Source organism: Myotis brandtii, unplaced genomic scaffold (assembly GCF_000412655.1).
Source record: "Myotis brandtii unplaced genomic scaffold, ASM41265v1 scaffold506, whole genome shotgun sequence".
Classification (NCBI taxonomy): Eukaryota; Metazoa; Chordata; class Mammalia; order Chiroptera; family Vespertilionidae; genus Myotis; species Myotis brandtii.
The window spans coordinates 1,028,403-1,050,556 of NW_005369287.1; the positions used below are offsets into that span (position 1 = coordinate 1,028,403).

The window sequence follows — 22,154 nt, forward strand, 5'->3', positions numbered from 1 at the left end:
CAAAGTGCTTTTCTAGGAATTTGGCATAGTACTAGTATCAACCTTTCATGCATACAGATAGCTTTAGTAATAGTGAACAGTTTTAAGTTTTGTAGTTCACAAAGAACACTCATTTATGTCACTTAATTTGTCAGGGATTCCATGAATTAGGTATTTTCAATGCCATTGGAAAGACACTGGGTTGAGAGAAGGTACATTAGTTGTCTAAGGTCAGTTGAGCTACTAAGTGCAGAGCCAGGATGCAAATACCCACCAGCTGCCCCTCTCCTGGCTCCCTCTTGCAGGTCTGCATTGTGAGTTTATTTGTAACAATCCACTTACTTATAGATGCTCACCAGTGCTATTGATGATGACTGTCAAGAGTAGCGAACAAAGTTTCACCTTGTGCAAATCAGATGGGATAAAGTCCTTATTTCTTCACCTTTGTCAGCTCTCAGAGGTTATAGAATAAGCACCAAGCAATTCTTTAGGCAAGGAGGCAGTACAAGCATTCCTGACAAAATCAGCCATTCAATGTCTGTTTGCTTTCAGAAGAGGTTTGGCAGCATTTGTAGAGATGGATAGAAAGAACATCATTTAGGAAGTTCTTGAAACAGCTCATGTGAGATGTGTTGAAGACTGGACTGGGGCAGGAGCGGAGAGGAAGAGAGGAGGGGCCTGATCATAGAGAAAGCACAGAAGTGGAATAGACAGTTTGTTCATGGATGGGCTTTCTGGAGAGAGGGAGAAGGGAGGAGTCCAAGATGGCCTTGAGGTTCTGGCCAGGTAGCTGAGAGCACGCAGGTACCATCTGCCCCAGCAGAAGAGGACCTCAATGAAGTGGCAGATTGTATGGGGGAAGAAGGTGTGTTGTTCCACTGTGGACACATTTAAGTAATTCGGCATCGACAAGGAATCTGGGCAGCAAAGTTCTGGCCGTTGAAGTGAGAGGCTAGACCTTGGGAGAGAGGGCAGGTCAGCAGCAGGGCAGGAAGACAGGGAGAAGCCTGTCTTGTTACTAGCTGAGCACTACTGCTTTGGGTACCGTCTCAATCTTTATTTCACCTCTAGCAGATATTTTTTATTTCTCTTTTTAAAATCAGAAAACAGATGCTCAGAAAATGTTTCTTGAGATCTCTTTTTTCAAACAGGGATACCAGGCAGATCTCATGCAAAGTGATATAGCCCTTCTGGGTGAGAGTCAGGCTGGCTCATGGTCCCTCCTCACTTTTAATGATATGTGACCCTTGTTACTTCTCTTTATGGCATTAGGAACAGAGTGAAGATGGTGCTTGGGTCTTAGGCTGAAGTGGTTATGAATTCTTTAAAACATGATCCTGCTATGTCAAGGGAAACACATTTCCTGTGTGATGAAGGTGAGAGTGTGTGTGTATGGTGTGTATATCTATACACATGTGTAAGTATGTGTACACATGCACTTGTTTGTTGCCATGTTGTTGGGGTGGGGAGTGCAGCAGAGCTATAGGCTTTGGGTTTTCTTTCCAGATAAGGTTAGCATGTGGAAAAATAATCTATGTTTTGTTTTTCTGCTTGTGCAACCAGGCAGTGTTGATAAGCTACAAAGAAATGCCTTCGTTATTGGATTTAACCATGTATTTCTATTGCCTCATCCTTTTTCTTTAATGGCTGGGTCACAATGTACAGGTGTCTCCCATAGACACACACAGGGGATGTCCCATTTTTTACCACTGGCCCAGTTCTGTCATTTTATGATGTGGTATCCGCTGTGGCTGCACAACCGAAGTGACCATTCTAAAGTAGGTCAGTGGAGCATTCCCTGTTATGGCAGCTGAATGGAAGTGCAGGGTACACATTTTCCAACAGGTCTTTATCTCCCTGTGTTTATAACAGGAGGTGGCCTTTTCCTACAGATCCCTCGCTTCCACCATGGTACTGCTCATGGGTCTAGAGGCAGGTGGCCAATGTACACTTGTCTGTTATGCTTGTCTGAACCTCAAGCAGGAAGGCATGAATCAGCAATAGCACAGTCATGAAAAGGTCTGCAGCTTCAAGTTCAGGAAACTTTCCAAGTATATCCAGGATTCACAGCAGTGTGAGTGTCTATGTTCTGTCTCCAAGCTCCATCTTGAGTGATTTCTCCTCCCTTCTTTCTACTGGGCACCATTTTTATTTCTTGGTGGATGGGACAAGGAGAAAATAAATGTAGCACAGTAGGTTGGAAGAACATGGAAAAAAAAATATATATATGTGTGTGTGTGTGTGTGTGTATATATATATATACACACACACACACACATTTGTATGTGTATTTGTATATTTGTATGTGTATATGTATATATATATGCAGTATATATTTGCTGTGATGTTACTAAATAGCATGTAGCTGGTGACCTATAGGAAATGACTAAAATTTAACAAAAGACCACCTTAAATTGTCATCTCCACTCTGGTCAGTTATATACACAGTGAAAATACTTTCCTGTATTGTCATTTCTTTCTGCTACGGTATGGTCTTAAAAGGCTCCTAAAGCCCTAACCAGTTTGGCTCAGTGGATAGAGTGTCGGCCTGCAGACTATGGGGTCCTGGGTTCGATTCCGGTCAGGGGCATGTACCTTGGTTGCGGGCACATCCCCAATAGGGTGTGTGCAGGAGGCAGCTGATCGATGTTTCTCTCTCATCGATGTTTCTAACTCTTTATCCCTCTCCCTTCCTCTCTGTAAAAAAATCAATAAAATATATATTTTTAAAAAGGCTCCTAAAATACAAATACACTATTTTTCTGAAAGATCACCTCTATGTCATGATTCAGCACTTGCAAACATCATGATCTATAATTTAAGAGGGACAATCGCTTTTCATTGGCTGGCATTTTAAAAATTATTTTTCCCAAGTTTGACCATTTAAGCCTTCACTCAATTACTGGTAAAATAAACAGTTCGCAGGAATGAAGTTCCGCATTTTCTTTCTTGCACTGATAAGATAGCAGCAGCATCTGGCAACTTGGGAAATTTTTATTTTCTGAAAAGTTGCACACATATAAAGATTCTCTTTTCATCACTAGATCCCTTTCTAATTGTTTTTCTTTTTTTAAAAAAATATTTTTATTGATTTCAAAGAGGAATGGAGAGGGAGCGCGAGATAGAAACATCAATGATGAGAGAGAATCATTGATCAGCTGCCTCCTACATGCCCCCCAATGGGGATTAAGCCTTCGCAACCTGGCATGTGCCCTGACCTGGAATCGAACTATGACCTCCTGGTTCACAGGTTGATGCTCAACCACTGAGCCACACTGGCTGGGCACTAATTACTATTTTTAAGTGCCCACTAGTTGTCAGGTGTGTGCTCTACTAGCTGCTGTGGGAATAGGCACATAAATCAAACCTGGTCATGTCTTCAAGGAGCTTACTCAAATCTAGTCTGTTTGGAAAATGACAAGCAAGTTCAGAGAAAATAAGTGGTCAGGCAAGACCTGGTGGGAGAATTTTAATCGGGTCTTGATCGATTTGAGACTGGAATAGATGAAGAGACAGAGAAGGAAGGAAAGGCATTCCAGATGTTCCAGAAGCAAAATGCCAGGGCACAGAAAATGGGCTCAGGAAACAATATTAGGACCTTCCACAGGGAAGACGTCTGAGGGAGAGGGATGAGCAATACGGTATCAAGGGTAGTCCTCTCCACCTCCCTTGTCCTGTCTTCTCTTTTGGTGGCAGGTCACGGGTTTTTACATTTTCAAAGTGATGACCTGCAGGTCCCATGGATGCCCCAGAGCATAACGCTGGCCCCCAACAGGTGTCACTTCCATTTCTGTGTGAGACTCTAAGAGACCTCCTTCCTCAAGGCCAGCCCATATCCATTTCTGCTCCATCTTTGCTGGATGGACTGTGGTTTACTTCCTCATCTAGGTAATTTTCAGTGAGAGGTTTCTTAAAATAAACAGTACTTGGCAGCAGACATACAATTTCAGGAAACTAATAGAAGATGCTAGCTTAAAAAGTATTTTGTGTCCCTTTAGCTGAACGGTGCTGGGTACAATGTTTCTTGAGAACATTGGGCCTGAACTGAAGTCTTAATAAGTCTTTAATGAATTTGCTTTTGCAGGCATCAGAAAGGCTCTCTGCATTGGTCACAGTGTAGAGATACATGCCAAATAGTGTTCAGTAGCAGTCAAGATGAATTAGGGAAGAGTAGATGTTAGGAGAAAGAACTCTTCAGTTATAATCCATTTGCTCCACCACTGAGAACACTTGGTAGTTTTTAGGACAGGAGGACTTTGAAATGCTAGTGTGCTATGAATAGCCAAGGGGAGTATAGTGTACAGCGTTTTCTAAACATATATTTTACCATGCAAAATCTCCTCTCCCCAAATCTACAGTGTCTATTTCATTTTTAATCCTCACAGGAGGATATTTTTTCCATTGTTTTTTTAGAGAGAGTGGAAGAGAGAGGGAAAGGCAGAGAGAAACATTGATGTGAGAGAAACATCGATTGGTTGCCTCCTGCCTGCCCCTACTGGGGATGGAGCCCAAAACCGGGGCATGTGCCATGATCTGGAATTGAACTTCGACCTCCTGGTTCATAGGTTGACGCTCAACCACTGAACCACACCAGCCGGGTGACATTTGCTTTTTAATATTCCCCTTGATTTCTGTTTGGCCTTTCCTGCCAAGAGACAACTTAATTGATAGTGAACCCAGCTTTGTCTTTTTAGACATGTGTGTGTGTGTGTGTGTGTGTGTTTTCCAATCAAGTTTGGTTGATCTGGCTTTTTCTGAGCAATTGGATGAGGTCAGAATAGGTCAGGAAACAACTAAACTAATGGTCAAACAAGAGCAGAGCAGAAAGGTCTTGGACTCAGCATGATGTAATATTTCCTAATGTTATATTATTTATAACTAGAGGCCTGGTGCACAGAATTCATGCACGGGTAGGGTCCCTAGCCCTGGCCAGCGATCAGGGCCGATCGGGGCCTTCCAGCTGCCAGCTGGGGCCTTTCTTCATTCCCCCTGATGGTCAGTGCACATCATAGTGAGCGATTGAATTCCCGGTCTCCTGGTCTAACTCCTGAGGGGACGCTTTGCATATTAGCCTTTTATATATATAGAAGACTGTAACACAATGTTATAGGTACAATAATGCCAAGGGTCCATCTGCATTTTAAATTCATTCCTAGAGGAGGATGCTTTTATATTGCATCTTGTAGAATTAATATGTTTACAGAGGTTGTGATGCTGTTGGTACCTTGTCCACATCTTATTTATCATGTTGATGCTGTGAATGATGGCTGCTAATGGCTCACGGGTGCCCTTTTTTTCAGAGAATTGTTCTCAGCCAAATGGGTCCTCCTTGCCTGGGATGTCATATCCCCACTGCCCTTGGGGGCAGCCATGGCCAATGACTGAGTGACAGGAATATACAAAGGCCAGCCCTTTGTCTCAAGGTGGTATCACCAGGTGATAGGATCTGTGTTCCAGAGCTCCCCATGGGTGGGACCAATCTGAAGCCAATTCCAGCTGAGACCACATCCTCACTCCTTCCCCTGACCCTCCTGCTTCTCTGACTCCTCCTGAGGGCACTCTCCACAACCATGTTCACAAGAACCTCTATCTCAGGCCCTGCTTTAGGGACTTTTACCTAAGACAAAGACATTATTATTACTCCCCCTCCCCCATGGTTGCTACCGAACAGATTGAAAGTGAATGATTCATAGACTCTGCATTGAATGTATAAGGAAACTTGAAGTTTTAGGCAATGAAATCCAGCCATTTTGCGAAATATTTGTATAGAAAACATGAATTCATTTAATATGCTGTGTCTTGTAATTGAATGCCAACTAAAAACATTTAGTTAATTTAAAAACATTTTTTATCTATTTGTAAATGGAAGAATGGAGTTCCTTGGAAAAACGTCCTTAATTTATGGAGTAGTGCATGTTGACTTATTCAAGTCTTGAAACTTCAAAAAGATGCAGATTACCACAAGGAAATCCAAAACTCTCTTGAAATGAGTCTTTGTAAATAGTTAATTCAATGTAAAGACAGAGGGTCATAGAAGGAATATGTTAAGTTGATGCACAATAAAGATGAGACTCCTCCCTCAAATCCCCTTGCCAAGGGCTAAGGATGGCAAGAGTGGATGTGCTTGGTGGAGGGAGTATGTTTATCTAACCAAGTACAAGAGGATTCTCCTAGTCTAAGACTGAGTATTGAATCCTGTTGACTCAAAGACTGGGACATCCAGCATTGGGGTAGATATATTTAAATGCCATTTAACAAAGAAAAATCAACCGAAAAAATGAGTTCGTGTGTCACCTCTGACATGCGTGTCACAGGTTCGCCATCACTGGGGTAGACAGACACACCTGACTGTCTATTTCTCTGGCGTCTCCAAGAAAGCTTGGGTTGGTCACCTTTGGCTTGTATAGGAGACACAAATTTCCAGAAAGGCATAGTCTAAGGAAGATCAGAAAGGGTAGCAATCTCCTAGAGGCTGCTTAACCCAAGTGGCATGGGAGCCAGATCAGTTGGGGAGGAACAGTCTCAGGTGTCAAGTCCAAGGGCAAGCGCAAAGCTGAAAATAGGGAATGAGTTACAGAGTGAAGGAGCTAAGGAAATTATAATCAGATGGGCAGGGACTGAGGCTGGGGTCCAGGTGTACTTTTATTGGTCACTTTCTTGTGGCAAATATGTAGCCTTTCCAGCTCTCAGGCACAGGCAGGCAGGCGAAGCCCAATGTGAGGCTTTGTCAACCCAACTCTGCGTGTCCATTCCAACTTAGAAATCCTAGACAGCGAGAACGCCAGATTCCTTTTATTTTTAAACAAATATCCATCAGCTGGAAACTGCTAAGATGAGATTTGATTGTTCTTGGCCATCATTATATAACCCTTGGTTCTCCTTGAAAGGAAAAAGTATCTGCTTTAATATATTTTCTGAAATGTCATTCTAAGAGGGTAACAGCAGGTGATCTTTCCCTCGAATTTAGAATATAAAGATGACCTGTGGCTTGAAAAAGCAAACCTTCCAGGGATATATGTAGAGAAAGGAGACTAGATTTGAAGAGCAAAGAGAAAAGGGGCAGAGCAACCATGCTCTGTTATCACAGATGACAAAGGCAAGGCATTGTTTCAGGAAGTTAAAACACTCAGCAGCCTCTCCTTCACCTCACTTCTCTTCCTCTCCTCACCTCCTTCCTCTTGCCTTTTCTCTCTCCCTGTTCCCTCCTGCCTCTATAGTCCCCTTTCTTCTTTCCTAGAAGGAGCCTACTATTTGGTTTACGGCATTGTTTCAGGAAGTTAAAACACTCACCTCACTCTCCTCACCTCCTTCCTCTTGCCTTTTCTCTTTCCCTGTTCCCTCCTGCCTCTATAGTCCCTTTTCTTCTTTCCTAGAAGGAGCCTACTATTTGGTTTACTTTCTCATCTTTGAAAAGAACAGCATGCCTTGCTGACTGTATTTTTTTCTCTTTCTTTCTTAAGGAAAAAAGGCAGCTGCAATGTACATTTAATTCTGATAAGAGGAAAGTATAGTGCAATTCTCTTCACAGAGTCTTTTTGTGTGTGATTTTTTTCTCAAAATAAATTCTCAAAATTGTTGCTGTGCTTGAGGTGTACCTAGAATCCTCTTTAGGGTAATGACGGTGGCATTCCTCAGAGGTGAATTCATTTCCCTTACTCATTTTAAAAACACGTGCTCTGTTTGTCTTTTCACACTGGTCACAATGGGATTTAAAATAGAGACTCACCATCACCTACTTACGGGTTATGAATAGCACTGCCTTGAAAAGGCCTGGTGGAAATTTGTGTGGAAATTGAAAGTGATGCGTCAGACACAGAAGCTAAGGAGGCAGACACAGAAACGAAGTTGGAGGCCAAATTGCCTAAGTATTCCGAGCTTGGAACATGGTGAGACACCTTCCCCGCCATGCTCGCAGTCAGATGCCAGGCCTCACTTCCAGGTGGAAAAGCGAAATGGCTGGGTGGTATGGATCCAAGACTTAGCAGAATCTACTTAACAACATAGTTTAATAATCCAGAGGCCTTCCTCAGCACTGTGGTAGGTTGAATGATTAACTCCATTCTTCACGCGTCCCTCTACCTGTGCCCTTTGGCAGGTGGCTTTAAAGTCCCTGATATCAAGGCCGAGTGAGTGCACTTCTCTATCCCTTGACATGAACTTGGCCCCCATTCTCCTGGAGGAATGCCAGTAGAAGGGACATGTCACCTCCAATCCAAAGCCTTAAGAAGAGCTTTGTATGCTTCCACTTGTCCTTGCCATGAGAAGAACATGATATGGTTACCCCAGGGGTCCAAGGAAAGAGTGAGAAAAAAGAAATAGAGAGAAGGCAAAGTAACTGAGCTGAGTCTGGATCAGCTAAACCCCAAATGATCTGAAGATGTCTGAGTGAGAGTAAAAGTAAGCTACATTAATTGCAAGAGTATTTTTTAACCAGCATTACTGTGGAAATCCTTGACTGACACAGCACTGATCCTGAACGTGGCCTGTTTGAAGGAAGCACATGAATAATAGTGATGAGAAAATGAGAATGTGAGTAGATAATGGTTTTCAACGAGGATAGCCCTGTGTGGACAGTCACAAGAGGGGCTGACATTGCTCTCATGCTGAATATTACACTCCTTAATTGGGTCTTGGTCAAGGGTGAAGGGAGTTGCGGAATCCTGCCTTCCTGACCATATTGGAAACCACAAGTTCGAGTTCAATGATGACAGCTATTGGCTTCTTTGGGAAGCAACAAACATGCCATGTTTCATTTGAAGGAATATCAGATATTTAAGTAAAAAAAGACCTTTGAGATGATCTATGCCTGACAGAAGTTAAATCATATGCTACTTACAAGGCAAGCCATTCAATGACAGGTCAAGTGCATCAGTTAAAAGGTTAGATTCTCGCTCTACCAGCGTGGCTCAGTGGTTGAGCGTCAACCTATGAACCAGGAGGTCACGGTTCGATTTCCTGTCGGTGCATATGCGCAGGTTGCGGGAGGCAGCTGATCAATGATTCTCTCTCCTCATTGATGCATATGCGCAGGTTGTGGGAGGCAGCTGATCAATGATTCTCTCTCCTCATTGATGTTTCTATCTCTCTCTCCCTTCCCCTCTGAAATCATTAAAAATATCTTTAGAAAAAGGTTCGATTCTCACTGAAATTTACCTTTTAACTTTACCCCTTGTTCCCAACCCTTTCCTCTAAAGCCACATAAAATGGGCCTCTTGACTTTTCCAATGCAGTATTTTAAAACACAGCTGTACATCTTACATCTTTTCCACACCTAACTCCCAGGGTTTCCCCACAATTTTATGTTGACATACCTGGAGGAAGTGGCAGGGGAAAGACTTACCCACGATCATGTGGTTGCAGACGTCACAGAAAGTGGGCTTCTTGAAGATGTGCTCCTGAAAGGCATGGGCCTTGCTGCTGCCTGGGTGCAGGCCAGCCCTGGTGGGCGTGGATGTCAGGCTTCCTGGGGCGGGGAGGGGGCTGGAGCTGGGGCTGACCTCAGCCAGCATGTCCCCTGGCAGCTTCACGTCGCTGTTGGTTCGCTGGAAGAAGTTGTCAGCACTTTTGCTCCGTAGACTCTTGGTCTTGAAAGAAAGTGATCGTTTTAGTTTCTGGAGCTGCAATGCAATGACAGAACAGACGCTCTTATGATCGATCGTGCAGACTCATGCTGGGGGGAGGCGGCTGCTCCATGCACTGCACTGTTCCCACCGACACCCTCAGCCCCTGGAGGCTCATAGAGGTCCCTGTGTGGGTGGGCTGATGTCAGTGCCAGAAGGCACTCGGCAGCCAGATTACAGAAGGAGGTTCCTTGTTGCCTTAGCTTCTGCCACTGCTCCTCCTCCCTGCCTCCTTGAGGTCCCTCCAACGTGCTGTCAAAATATCCCATGACATTGGATTTTGATACCACTTGCCTTTAGAATTTGAATTGTGGATTGCCTTTAGAATTTGAATTGCCTTTAGAATTTGAATTACAGTACAAACTCTTGGGCTCAAAGGCTGGGTCTGTAATGCCGGGGCCTCTGCTGGCCTTTCTCAGGGTCACTTAGCTGCTGTTTGTCTCTTTACACAGCAAAGCAGGCGAGGCCACTGTCAAACCCAGAATCAATCTGGCTTAACCATCCAGAGAACACAAACCAGTAACTCTCAGGCCTGCTTGGGTCTGAAGCACATGGATAAGTAACGTGTGTGTGTGTGTGTGTGTGTGTGTGTGTGTGTGTGTGTGTGTAGGACACAATGTGGAATTATCTATTTTACATCCTCTGCTCTTTCCCTTGCCCTTCTGCTCATTTCTGACCATTTGGCAAACTAGACTATTTCTTCTTTGCCTCTGGGACTCATGAAAAAGCTTGGAAAAGTTCTGACTTCCAAAAGTCTGGGGTTGGTCCAGTCTGAACCTCCAATCCAGTCCTCACATCGGAGCTAGAAGGATCTTTTGGAAACAGAGATGTGAGCATGTGTTCAAAATTCTTTACAAAGTTTCATTTCTTCTTAAATGTAAAGCAAAGCTCATTGTCATGGGCTCCAGTGACTGGCACATTCTGGATCCCAAAGTCCACCACTGTCCACCTTGCTCTGTCCAGCCCAGCCACAGTGGCCTTTTAAAAGTCTCTGGTGTTTACTATGCATTTTTATCACATACAGTTTTCCCTCTGCCCAGATAAAAGAAATGAACCACTTAGTGGCTACCTGACCTACATGCAACAGGTCACTTTGCCTTTAAGATAGTTCACATAAGGTGGTTGATCTGGCTCTGCATCAAACCCCCAACTTCTCTCTAAGAAGATCAGAAAGATGTGATGACTTTAGTGCTGGGCAGTTGACTTCAAAAACACCACAGTTCTCTCCCTTTCCCTTACCCATTCCCCTTTGCAATGTGACTGTATAGCTCCTCCCAGCAAAGGGGGAGCATGTTTCCCACTTTTTGAATCTTATTGATTTGGGGAATTTGATCAGTGGAAAGTGACAGAAACGACTTTAAGCCAGTTCCAAGCCCAGACCTCCAGGTGCCGTGTATGCTTCCGCCATCCCTCTTGGAACTGTGCCAAACTGCCCTATGAACAAACCCAATTCAGCCTGAAGGACGATATGAGACACATGGTCCAGTCACTTCCGTCACTCAAGTGAGATCCCAGGGGCAGAGCCACCTGCTTCCCTGCAAGGACTAAAGGAGTCTAAACGAGACCAGAACTGTCCAGTGGAGTCCCGCTCAAATGGTCAACTCACAGAACCATCAACTAAAGAGATGTCTAGTCTTTTAAACCATTAAGTTGGGTGTCTATTGTGTGCACACGACACCATGCTGTTCTCCTCACTTTCCTAGTATGTGGTGGGAATGTACTTTGTTGCTCATTTGAAGTTGACTGTGGCCATGTGAGGCCAACTTTGCACTTGAAGTTCAGAGGGGAGGCCCTGCAGGGTCCTCTAGAGAAGCCCCACTGGGCATCACCAGCCAGAAAGGGCTAGCCAGAGAAGCAGCAACATCATTCATAGAAAGGCCAGAAACAGTGGGCCAGTCAAGACTTTTCTTTTGTCTTGTTCCCTCTGCCCTACAGTCCAAACCCACCAGAGGAATTGGGGCTGTTGAGGAAGCAGGAAGAAGGAGGTGCTCCTGAGTTATTCTGGAGTTTGTTGCTGTACCCTAACTTAGCACATCCTGATGGATATAGGAGAATGGAGTCATGTGCCCCTGGGAACACTGCACTTGTCTGGCAGCGGACCCTCCATCTCCAGCAAAGGTAAGTGAGAGGGAGGTATGAGACAATCACTCTGAGACCGAGCCACACTGAGGTGAGGATCTGGAGCAGCAAAGGAGCAGAACAGACTTTCTACACTTCAAGTGCCAGAAGGCTAGATGCTGGCCTAGTGTGGAGAAAGGGAGACAAATAGGAGGTGACATTGGATTTTACTTTGGACAGATTTTAATAAAGTGTCCAGGAAGTTAAGGAATCTGTTGAGATTTTGTCATGGGCTGTGCAAACCAGGGGGAGGGAGGTTTGTCAAAGCCAATGCCATCACATCGCAAAATAAAGTCATTTTCTGTCCCCCCCCCCCGCCCTAAGCTGTTCAGATGGTTCAATAAATTGGCTACCCTTATAACAAAAATAGAACAATAACACCTTCTCTGATTATATCAGGGCACAATTATGAAGGTAGCAGAAGATAACAAACATATGGAAGAGCTGGAAATTCTTTTTTTTAATGCTTATTTTAATTTTATTTTTCAATTACAGTTTACATTCTGTATTATTTTATATTAGTTTCAGGCATACAGCATAGTGGTCAGATAGTCATATACTTTACAAAGTATTTTCCCCGATATTTCCTGTCTACACCTGGTACCATACTATGCTGTACTTCACTTCCCTGAGACTATTTTCTAACTGCCAAGCTGTCAATCACTTCACCTTTTCACCCAGCCCCCAACCCTCTCCCCGCTGGCAACCATCAGTCTGTTCTCTATATTTATGAGTCTGTTTCTATTGTGTTTGTTTGTTTATTGTTTGCTCTTTAGATTCCACACATAAGTGAGATCATATCATATTTGTCTTTGGGAGAGCTGAGATTTCTACATGATACAAATGGAAGGAGGGTGATGGGGCAGAACAGGGGAGGAGGGAGCTGGGAGTGTGGAGCCAACCTAAGTGTTTCACCAGGTGATCCCTCTTCATCTTTCCAACCATTCAATGAAGAATGTGTTATTTCCCCCTGGAGAAATGGAGGCCGAGAGAGGTTAGAAAACTTGTCCAAACCCGGCTGGCGTGGCTCAGTGGTTGAGCGTCGACCTATGAATCAGGAGCCATGACTGGTTCAATTCCCAGTTAGGGCACATGCCTGGTTGTGGGCTCGATTCCCAGTGTGGGGCATGCAGGAGGCAGCCTATCAGTGATTCTCTCTTATCAATGATGTTTCTATCTCTTTCTCTCTCCCTTCCTCTCTGAAATCAATAAAAAATTTTATGCATATAAAAAAACTTGTCCAAGGTCACACAGCGTAGGTGAGTAAACACCAAGGTTCAAAATTAAATCTGCCCTCCTCTAACCCCCATGCTGGTGAGTAGACAGAGATAGATGTAGGGATGGAGAGAGCTACCCCTCTCTCCCAGGGGGATGGAAGTACTGGTGATCAGTGAGGGTGGGAAGGGATGCAGAGTGGGAAAGAAAATCTATTTGGAAGCTAATTCCTTTATTTTATATATTTCAAATTTCTTAAAAAGAATAAAGGGGCACTCCTTGTTGATCAAAGTGAAGCATCGGGCATCACTGTCTGGTTTCTGCTGCCAATACAGGAAGGCGATGGGTGACACCCGCAAGTGCGCAGTCTGGCCTCCCTTCTGTGCTCACGTGCTTCTTTTCTCCCTTCAAACCCATCCATCACCTGCTGTTCTTTGTTCTCCGAAGTTTAGTACGATGCCAAGAAACCTGTAGCGTTATCCTTGCTCTGAGAGATGTAGCTGGAAATTGTCAGACCTTCAGAGCCTGCCTGCTTCAAAAGCGGGAGAATCGGCCTTGGAAGCCAATGTGACATTTCTTATTCAAGTGGACAGCTTAAGAGAAATGCCCACAAGTTAAACAAAGTGAGCAGCGAGCTCAAAGGCACATGCTTTCTTCAATTACCCCTACAAGAGCAGAGGCCAGATGGGAACATACAAAACGCAGAAATAGAAGCAAACTCTGATAATAGCAGATGTCACAAAATGATTAGCTTCTATACACCACTGCCACCTCCCATCCATTCTGTTTATAATAATAATGGTAAAAGGAACAGATAGTCTGGAGTCCTTTACCATGTGCTAGAAATTGCTCTAAATACCTTACTCCCTGCAATCACCCCAGGAAACCTATGACTAGAGAATCATTCATTCCTTTATTAAAATAGTTCATTTAATGACTGGGCTACTACTATGAGTTAGACATAGTCCTTGGCTTTGGGGCTATAGCAGTAAAATAAGCAAATTCCTTCTCTTTAAGGTTTTAATGTTTAGTGGGTAGAGATAGAAAATAAATAAATAATCAAAGATATATAATAATATGGGTAGGGGTAACAGCCAGAGCCAGGCTTTAGAAAGTGACAAGCAGGGCTTCTGGGACAGGTGACATTGGAGCAGAGACTTGAAGGAAGTGAAGGTATGAGCTACTTTGGAGAAGAGCATTCTGGGTAGTGGGAAAACCCAGGGCAAAAGCCCCTACAAGAGAGCAAGGTGGGGTGCTTGAGGAACTCTAAGAGGGCAGTGTGTCTGGAACAGAGTAATGAGGGAGAGAAAGCACAGAGAGGTCAAGGGCGGGCTTCATGCTGGAATTTGCAGGTCATGCCAATGGCTTTGGAATTTATCCTAAGGGTGATGGCTTTGAGCAGGGAAGTGACAGGGCCTGACCCTTATTTCAAAAGGGTTACTCTGGCTACTGTGTGGAAAATAGACTATAGGAGGGCATGGTGGAAGTAGGGAGACCAGACTCTTACAGTTATCCTGGTGAGAGGTAATTTTGGCTTGGCCTAATATAGTAAGATGTGGTTGAATTCAGGGCACAATTTGAAGGTAGAACCAATTGGATTTATTGAGGGACTGGATGAAAGTATGAGGAAAAGAGAAGAGTCAATAATGATTTCAAGAATTTGGGCTTGAGCAACTAGGTAAATGGGAGCGACTTCCTGAAAGAGGGGACACCGGAGAAGAAGCCAGTGGTGTAGGGAGCGGGGTGGGGATCAGAGTAGAGTTTTGGGTAAGTTTGAGATGCTTACTTAGAATCCAAGTGTTGTTGCCAAGTAGGCAGTTAAATACACGATTCTAGGATTCAGAGGACAGGCCCAAGCTGCAGTAACACACTTGGGAGTCGCGAGCAAATAGATGGCATTTGAAGACATGAGACTAGATGAGATCACTGCAGAGTGAGTGCGGACACTGAAGAGAAGTGATCTGAGGACAGAGCCCTGGACGTCAAGAAGATTAAGAACAAACAGTTAGATGTCAAGAAGATTAAGGACAAACCGAGAAATGTGAGGAGGGGCTAGTGAGGAAGGAGGACAAAAGAGAGGGATGTTTTAGAATCTATGAGAAGAAAATGATTCAAGAGAGAATGACCGGTAGCTTCCAATGGAGCTTGGATCTCAAGTCATTGGAGGTGGAGGGGTTGGCCGTCGCATTTGGCAAAAGGAATGTCTTTGGGAGATCTTGATAGTACCCTAAACAGGAACTTAACATATTCGGTGAAGTGGTGGGATGAAAACCTAACTGACCCGATTTTAAGAAAGCATGGTTGGAGGGGAAGTGTGTGGGGGGAAAGCATGGGCAGTTTTGCTATAAAGGGCATGAGTAAAAAAAGGCAGTCATGGAGAGGTTTTCTGGTTTGCACTGTTTAAACATGGAAGATTATTTTAGCATGTTTTTAAGGACTCAGGAGAGAAGTGATGACCTTGAGTAGACGAGAGGTGATGAAGTGCAGCGCCTGGGAGGAAAGGTTGACTTTCAATTGGAATGAGGCAGTTTGTCCATCAGGAGAGAGATGCATAAGGAGACAGTTGGAGCTGGGTGGATCTTCTCTTTTGATTGTCTCTGTTTTTATCAATGAAAATGGAAACAAGTCTGCCCGAAGCCAATTCCAGCATGACAGCAGGGCCCAATCTGGGAATGGCTGATGGCATTTCCCCAAACCTGAATAGGATACATTAAATTGATTGTTTGCTGCCAGACAGCTCAGGGCATCTTAATCTACATGTTATTGCCCCCTACTGGCCCAGCCGTGGGCAAACTAAAAAAAAAAAAAAGACTGTACCCTTTTATGTAATGATGTTTACTTTGAATTTATATTAGTTCACACAAACACTCCATCCATGCTTTTGTTCCGGCCCTCCGGTCCAGTTTAAGAACCCATTGCGGCCCTCGAGTCAAAAAGTTTGCCCACCCCTGTGTAACTGGCCAAATACTTCAACAGCGGTAGGCTAATTTCCCCAAATCTGACAATGGACTCTGTATATGAAACACTGACCCTTTGAAGTGTATATCTCTGCCTCACCTCAGGACAAATTGTGTTAATAAAAAGCATGGGGTCCTGAGATGAGGAGATCTTAGTTTCCTTTAAACTAGGCTCCTCTGACCCCCAAATGCCTTTCAAAATTATATTTCGTCTCTGGACTCCTATTTAATCTACGCACAGCCTTCCCCAGATTTCCTGAACCCTTCTTAATGCTGGAACAAGAACCCCGGTACAAGTCTATCTCCCGAGTGAGCAGAAAGGGGAAGTAGACGGAGGAGATGTTGGAAGTTGGAAGAGCTATTTCAGAGAGTAGAGAGCACAGACTAGAGCCATGCCCAGTAGAAGGATGGGAGGGTGGCACAGAGGGTCCATTTCAGGTTGTCACCTCATTATACAGAGTCAAATGGCTAGTAAGTTGCAGAATGAAGATCCACATACGGGTCTCTCTAACTCCAAAGCCCCTTAAGCCCACACAGACTTTCAGGAGAAGGTTTTCCACCCTGACCTCTTTTTGGTACAATTCCTCTGCTTCGTGTGCTTTAGAGCCAGCTGGAATTTCAGCAATAATCCATGTGGTTGCCATGTTGAGAAGCACTTCTATGGCAATTAATTGGGGGAGAGCAGAAATCAGGCGTCATTAGAGCAACGGAACACAGAATCACAGCCTGAAGGTGACTGTAGTGGCATGCCTATTGATTTACCCGTCGGTTCTGCAGTGGCCCATAAAGTTAATTAACCAGCATGCGCTTGATCATTACAGTCAGATCTGCGGTCTGCACTCTGTGGGGAAGGGGGAGGTTTGAGAACAAACAAGTCTCTGCCCACACAGGCATAAGCCAGGAGACATAGTCACCATGTCAGTTCAGTTTCCTGTCTGTTGACATTTAACCATGAAGTTGCCTCTATGGACATTTCCTTTGCTATTGAAGACCACACCAACAATACACTGGCTTTTGCTTCAGAATTGAAATGAGGTCATCAGAGAACATTCCATAAGCAAATGTCCAAATGTCTCATCCTGGATGCTCATATGTGACCTACATCTTTGATTTTAAGAGGAACGTGCTTTTCCTTTTCACATTTTAGATTTTTTTTTAAATAGGGCTGTGCCTTTGGTCGAAATGCTCACTTTTCTTTGTTTTCCTGAAAAGTTATTATTAAATCAATTGATGACAAGGAAATGGGTTATTTGTCATGCTGCAGCAAGCTGAACAGTCCCTGCGAATTGCCTCTGAAACCCAGCTCCCTTCACACTCCATCAGCCACGCAGATTCACTTCTTCTATTCCTAGTTAGGCTGTGGTTTGTTAGAGCTCTTCCCACACCCACCCTAAATATTTCACCCAGGGCTCTGCAGGGAGGGAGTGAATATTGGGGTCTTTAAACATGTAATACCTGTGATGAGGACTAACTTTCTTGCCAACATTTTTACCCACCAATAGCCTCATTTTCTTTGAGGCAAGCACAGTATATTCCAGCTCCCGATTTGATTTAGTTTGGATAGAGATGTCAAGTCAGAAATCATCTTCTTGCATCTACCTGGCTCTGTCAAAAACCAGTGGTTAATGAATATATCAGTAAAGCAACAGCTCTGCCACCAATGCGTTGTGTGGCTTCAGCAGGTCCCTGAAGCTCCTTGACTTGGGTTCCATCAGTTAATGGAGGGGATGAGTTCAGTGGCTGCTAGGTTCCCTCCAGCTCTGGCAATTCAGCACAACGAGGGAATACAAAAGACTTTCAACAGTCCCTACTTATAGGAAGTTGAAGATCTAATCTGGGGACAAGTAGCGATGCTTAAAACTAACTATCTTACGGTGACACGAGACCCTATATTTGTATTATCAAGTGATGAGTAGAGTGTTTTGATTGCTGTCTGCTCTACTTTGTCAGAAAAGGGAACGATCAATGGGGGCTGAAATAGTCAGAGACATTCTTTCAAACCTTGAAGGATGAGCCAACTTTAAAACATGTAATTCAACTGTTTAAGTGCTTTGATGGCCCTCTCACTCTGAGGGTGACACGAGACCCTATATTTGTATTATCAAGTGATGAGTAGAGTGTTTTGATTGCTGTCTGCTCTACTTTGTCAGAAAAGGGAACGATCAATGGGGGCTGAAATAGTCAGAGACATTCTTTCAAACCTTGAAGGATGAGCCAACTTTAAAACATGTAATTCAACTGTTTAAGTGCTTTGATGGCCCTCTCACTTCTAGGTTAATACCAGGTTCCTTCTGTGGGATATAAGACCCTTCCTGATGGATGGGGGCACCCACCTGCCCATCATTATGTCTAGTCACCCCTCCTTGACCCCAGGCACACAGATACACTAAGACCAGCTCCCAGGTTTTCAATGATTTTCAAAGGCTTTCAGTACCTTTTCTGCCTAGAAGATGCCTGATGCAATCTATGTGGGAAAATGCTGATTCTCCTTAAGTGCTTAACTCTTTTTGGCATCCTGCTTAAACTTCCTTGCTGGTGATTTGAGACCTTCTCTTCTGTGTGAACCCAGAGTTGACTACTCCATGCAAAGCAGACAAAAGTGATTATCTAAGATGGAAGCAGACTGTTTTGCAACTCTGCTAAACACCTTACAATAGTTTTTCATTACACTTAAAATAACCTCTAACATCCTGTCAATGGCCTATAAGGCCTTACATGATCTGACCGTTCTTACCACCACCCTACATCACTTACTCTGTTTCCGCCCCTCTAGTCTCCTTGCTGTTCCACAAACACAGTAGAAACACTGCTGTGTCAGAGCCTTGGCTTCTGTTGTTCTGTCTTCCTGAAATGCTCTTTTCTTTTCAAAGTTTGCTAACTTCTCACTTCCATCAGCCTCTACTCCAAGGTCATTTCACAAAGGACTTTCCCTAACCCCAATGCTCCATCTCCCCTACCATCTTCAGAGCACTAATTACTATTTTTTTAAAAAAACTTTTTATTTTGAAAACTTTTTAACCCAAAGAAAATTGACAAGAATATTTCCAGGAATGATGATAATACCTTTCACCTAGATTTACCAATTATTAACATTTTGCAAAATTTGCTTTTTATTGTTCTCTCTAAAATATAGATATTATTGCAATTGTTCTTGTCATTGCTATTGTTATCATTGCTGAACTATTTGGGAATAAGTAGCAGTCATTATGACCCTTTATTTCTAAATACTTCACTGGGTATCTCCCCAAAACAAAAGTATTTTGTCATGTAAATACAATATAACAAATTAGTCTTGCAACACTACTATCTAATATGCAACTCATTCAAATTTTGAAAATTACACATATTTTGAAAAAATATTCTTCGCAGCATTAAAAGATCTGCTTCTAATATACAATATGCATTGCTTTTAATTTTCATGTATTTTTAAGTCTCATTTAATTTGGAATAGTGTCTCAGCTATTTTTTCTCTTTTGTGACATTTTTTATTTTAAAGAGTACAGAACAATTGTCTTGTACCATGTCCCCCAATCTGGGTTCGTCTGATGTTTCTTCATAATTAGATTCAGGTTACATGTTTTTGGTAGAAATATCTCAAAAGTGATGCTTTGAACTTGGTATGTCATATCAGAAGGCGTATGATATTTATACCTGACTTTGTATTTTATATCATGTACTCATTTACTTGCTTGTTGATTATCTGCCTCCCATGCTGGAATGCAGGCTCCATGAGGGCTGAGGTGATTCACAGGCTCACACACTTCTCAGCACAGTCACGTGAGCCCCGTGAGCATTGGGAAGCTTCTGCTCTACTCCTCACCTATCCAAGGCGGGACGTGATTGAGTCCTAGAGCTCTTGTTTGTCAAGTTCCCTATTCATTCAGAAGTGGGAGACGTGTGTGATAGGTGGAGAGGAAAAGCAAGGTGGAGGCAGAGTGTAAGCACAGACCACTGTTCACTTTCCCAATGCAGGTTCTCAACTCAAGGGTTGGCCCAAGCTGGGGTGTTTGTGGATCGAAGCAAGGAAAAGGTTTGGTGGTGGGGATGAGGGAAACAGCAGCAAAAAAACACAAAAAAACAAAACACAAACAAACAAACAAACAAACAAAAAACAGTTGTCAGACTAACATTTTGCTTCAGATGGACTAAACTTTTTATTGATTTCAGAGAAGAAGGGAGAGGGATAGAGAGAGAGAAACATCAATGATGAGAGAGAATCATTGATCAGCTGCCTCCTGCACTCCCCACACTGGGGATCAAGCCTACAACGAAGACATGTCCATGACTGGGAATCGAACCATGATATCCTGGTTCATAGGTTTACCCTCAACCACTGAGCCAGGCCAACCAGGCTGGACTAAACTTTTAATACTTGACAATGAGATTCTTATGATCAACAGCTATGACATATGCCCAAATGTTAAGAGACAATGAAAAAAGTTCTAACCAACCCTGTTAGAGGAGTGTGAGAAGAGAAAAATAAGGCTCATAGCTGAGGGCACCACACCGAGTTCAGGCCCTTAATAAACTGGTCTCCTTATCTCCATGTAAGAATGATAATTAGGGACAGGAGCAGAACTTGAACCCAAGCTTCTGAGTTCACATCTGCAGTCCTTTCCCATAGCCTGAGTCTGGTATTTTGTATGATAGTAACTCATAATATTTAGGTCTTGAAAAAATGTGGCTAATAAAGTCAACTTGTATGCTGAATCCTTTGTGTGTCTCCTACACTGTGCATGATCCTTGACTGTTCATTTTCAAGCACTGCAGAATGCTTAGATTTACAGGAATCTAGTGAATGGGTTTCGATTAGACAGCTTGCAGCTTTAAAGGCTGCTTGGAGAATCAGAGCAGCAAGTAGTACCCCGACTCTGTTTAGGGACTCATCAGGCCTTGCTCTGGTTTTAACAATCTATCTCACTAAGGATAAGATAAGGGCAATTTCCTTTGCCAAATGAACAACAAAAACTCTGCTTCTTCTAGATAAGAAAACAAACCCAGAGTCAGAGTATACCAAACGAAAGACTACAGATTTTAAACATTAGCTCTTAGGTGTTGGAGAATTATTCTGAACTTTCAATTTAGTAGGCTCTGGATTGCTTTTCGATGAAAGAGCAACCCAGTGATGAATTGCACGGTTTATTTCTTTTTCCCCCCAACTTTTCACTTTAAAATAATTTTACTCACACAAAAATTTGTAAAATACCTTTCACCTACTTTTCCCTAATGCTAAGTCTTACATAACCATAGTAAATCAGTAGCAACCAGGAAATAAACATTGATATAAAACTATTAAGTAATGTACAGTTCTTATCAGAATTTTGCCAGTTGTCTCATAATGTCCTTTTTTTTTTCTGGTCCAGGATCCAGTCCAGGATTCCACATTGCATTTGGTTATGTTTCCTAAGTCTCTTCAATTTATATTCGTCTTTCTTTGTCTTTCATAACCTTTTGGACCCTTTGGGAGACTACTAGCAAGTCTTTTTTTATTGCATAGATTTTTCTTTTACTTAAAAAATATTTTGTTTATTGATTTTAGAGAGAGAGGAAGGGAGGGGGAGAAAGAAAAACATCAATGAGAGAGAAACATCGATTGGTTGCCTCCTGCACTCCCCCTACTAGGGCTGGAGCCTGCAACCCGGGCATGTGCCTTGACTGGGAATAGAACCTGTAACCTTTCAGTGTGCTGGACGATGCTCAATCACTGAACCACACCAGCCAGGGCTATTTTATTTTGAAAATATATTTTAAAATTTTTAAATTACAATTGATGTACAATATTATATATTTCAAGAGTACAACCCAGTGATTAGACATTTATATAATTTAAAAATTTGATCCCCCTGATAAATCTAATGTCCATCTGACACCATATACAGTTATTAAAATATTATTGACTATATTCCCTATGCTGTTCTTTACATCCCCATGACTATTCTGCAACTTCCAGTTTGTACTTTTTAATCCCTCCACCTTTTTACCCATCTCCCCAACCCCCTCCATCTGGCAACTGTCAAAATGTTCTCTGTATCTGTAAGTCGGTTTCTGTTTTGCTTGTTCATTTATTTTGCTTTTTAGATTCCACAGTTACAAGTGAAATCATCTGACATTTGTCATTCTCTATCTGACTTATTTCACTCAGCGCAATACCCTCTAGGTCTATCCATGTTGTTGCAGATGGCAGGATTTCATTCTTTTTCATGGCTGAATCATATTCCATGGTATATAGGCATCACTTTATCCTCTCATCTACTGATGGGCACTT

At 43.0% G+C, this 22,154-nt stretch overlaps 1 protein-coding gene across 1 annotated transcript in view; it reads right to left on the minus strand.

Moving 5' to 3' along the window:
* Positions 1-22,154, minus strand: part of STAC (SH3 and cysteine rich domain) — a 103,097-nt gene that overhangs the window by 53,819 nt on the left and 27,124 nt on the right. Inside the window, exon 3 of the mRNA XM_005877114.2 lies at positions 9,320-9,596. Within this exon, the coding sequence (XP_005877176.1) occupies positions 9,320-9,596 (277 nt within the window). The remainder of the gene's footprint in view (positions 1-9,319; positions 9,597-22,154) is intronic.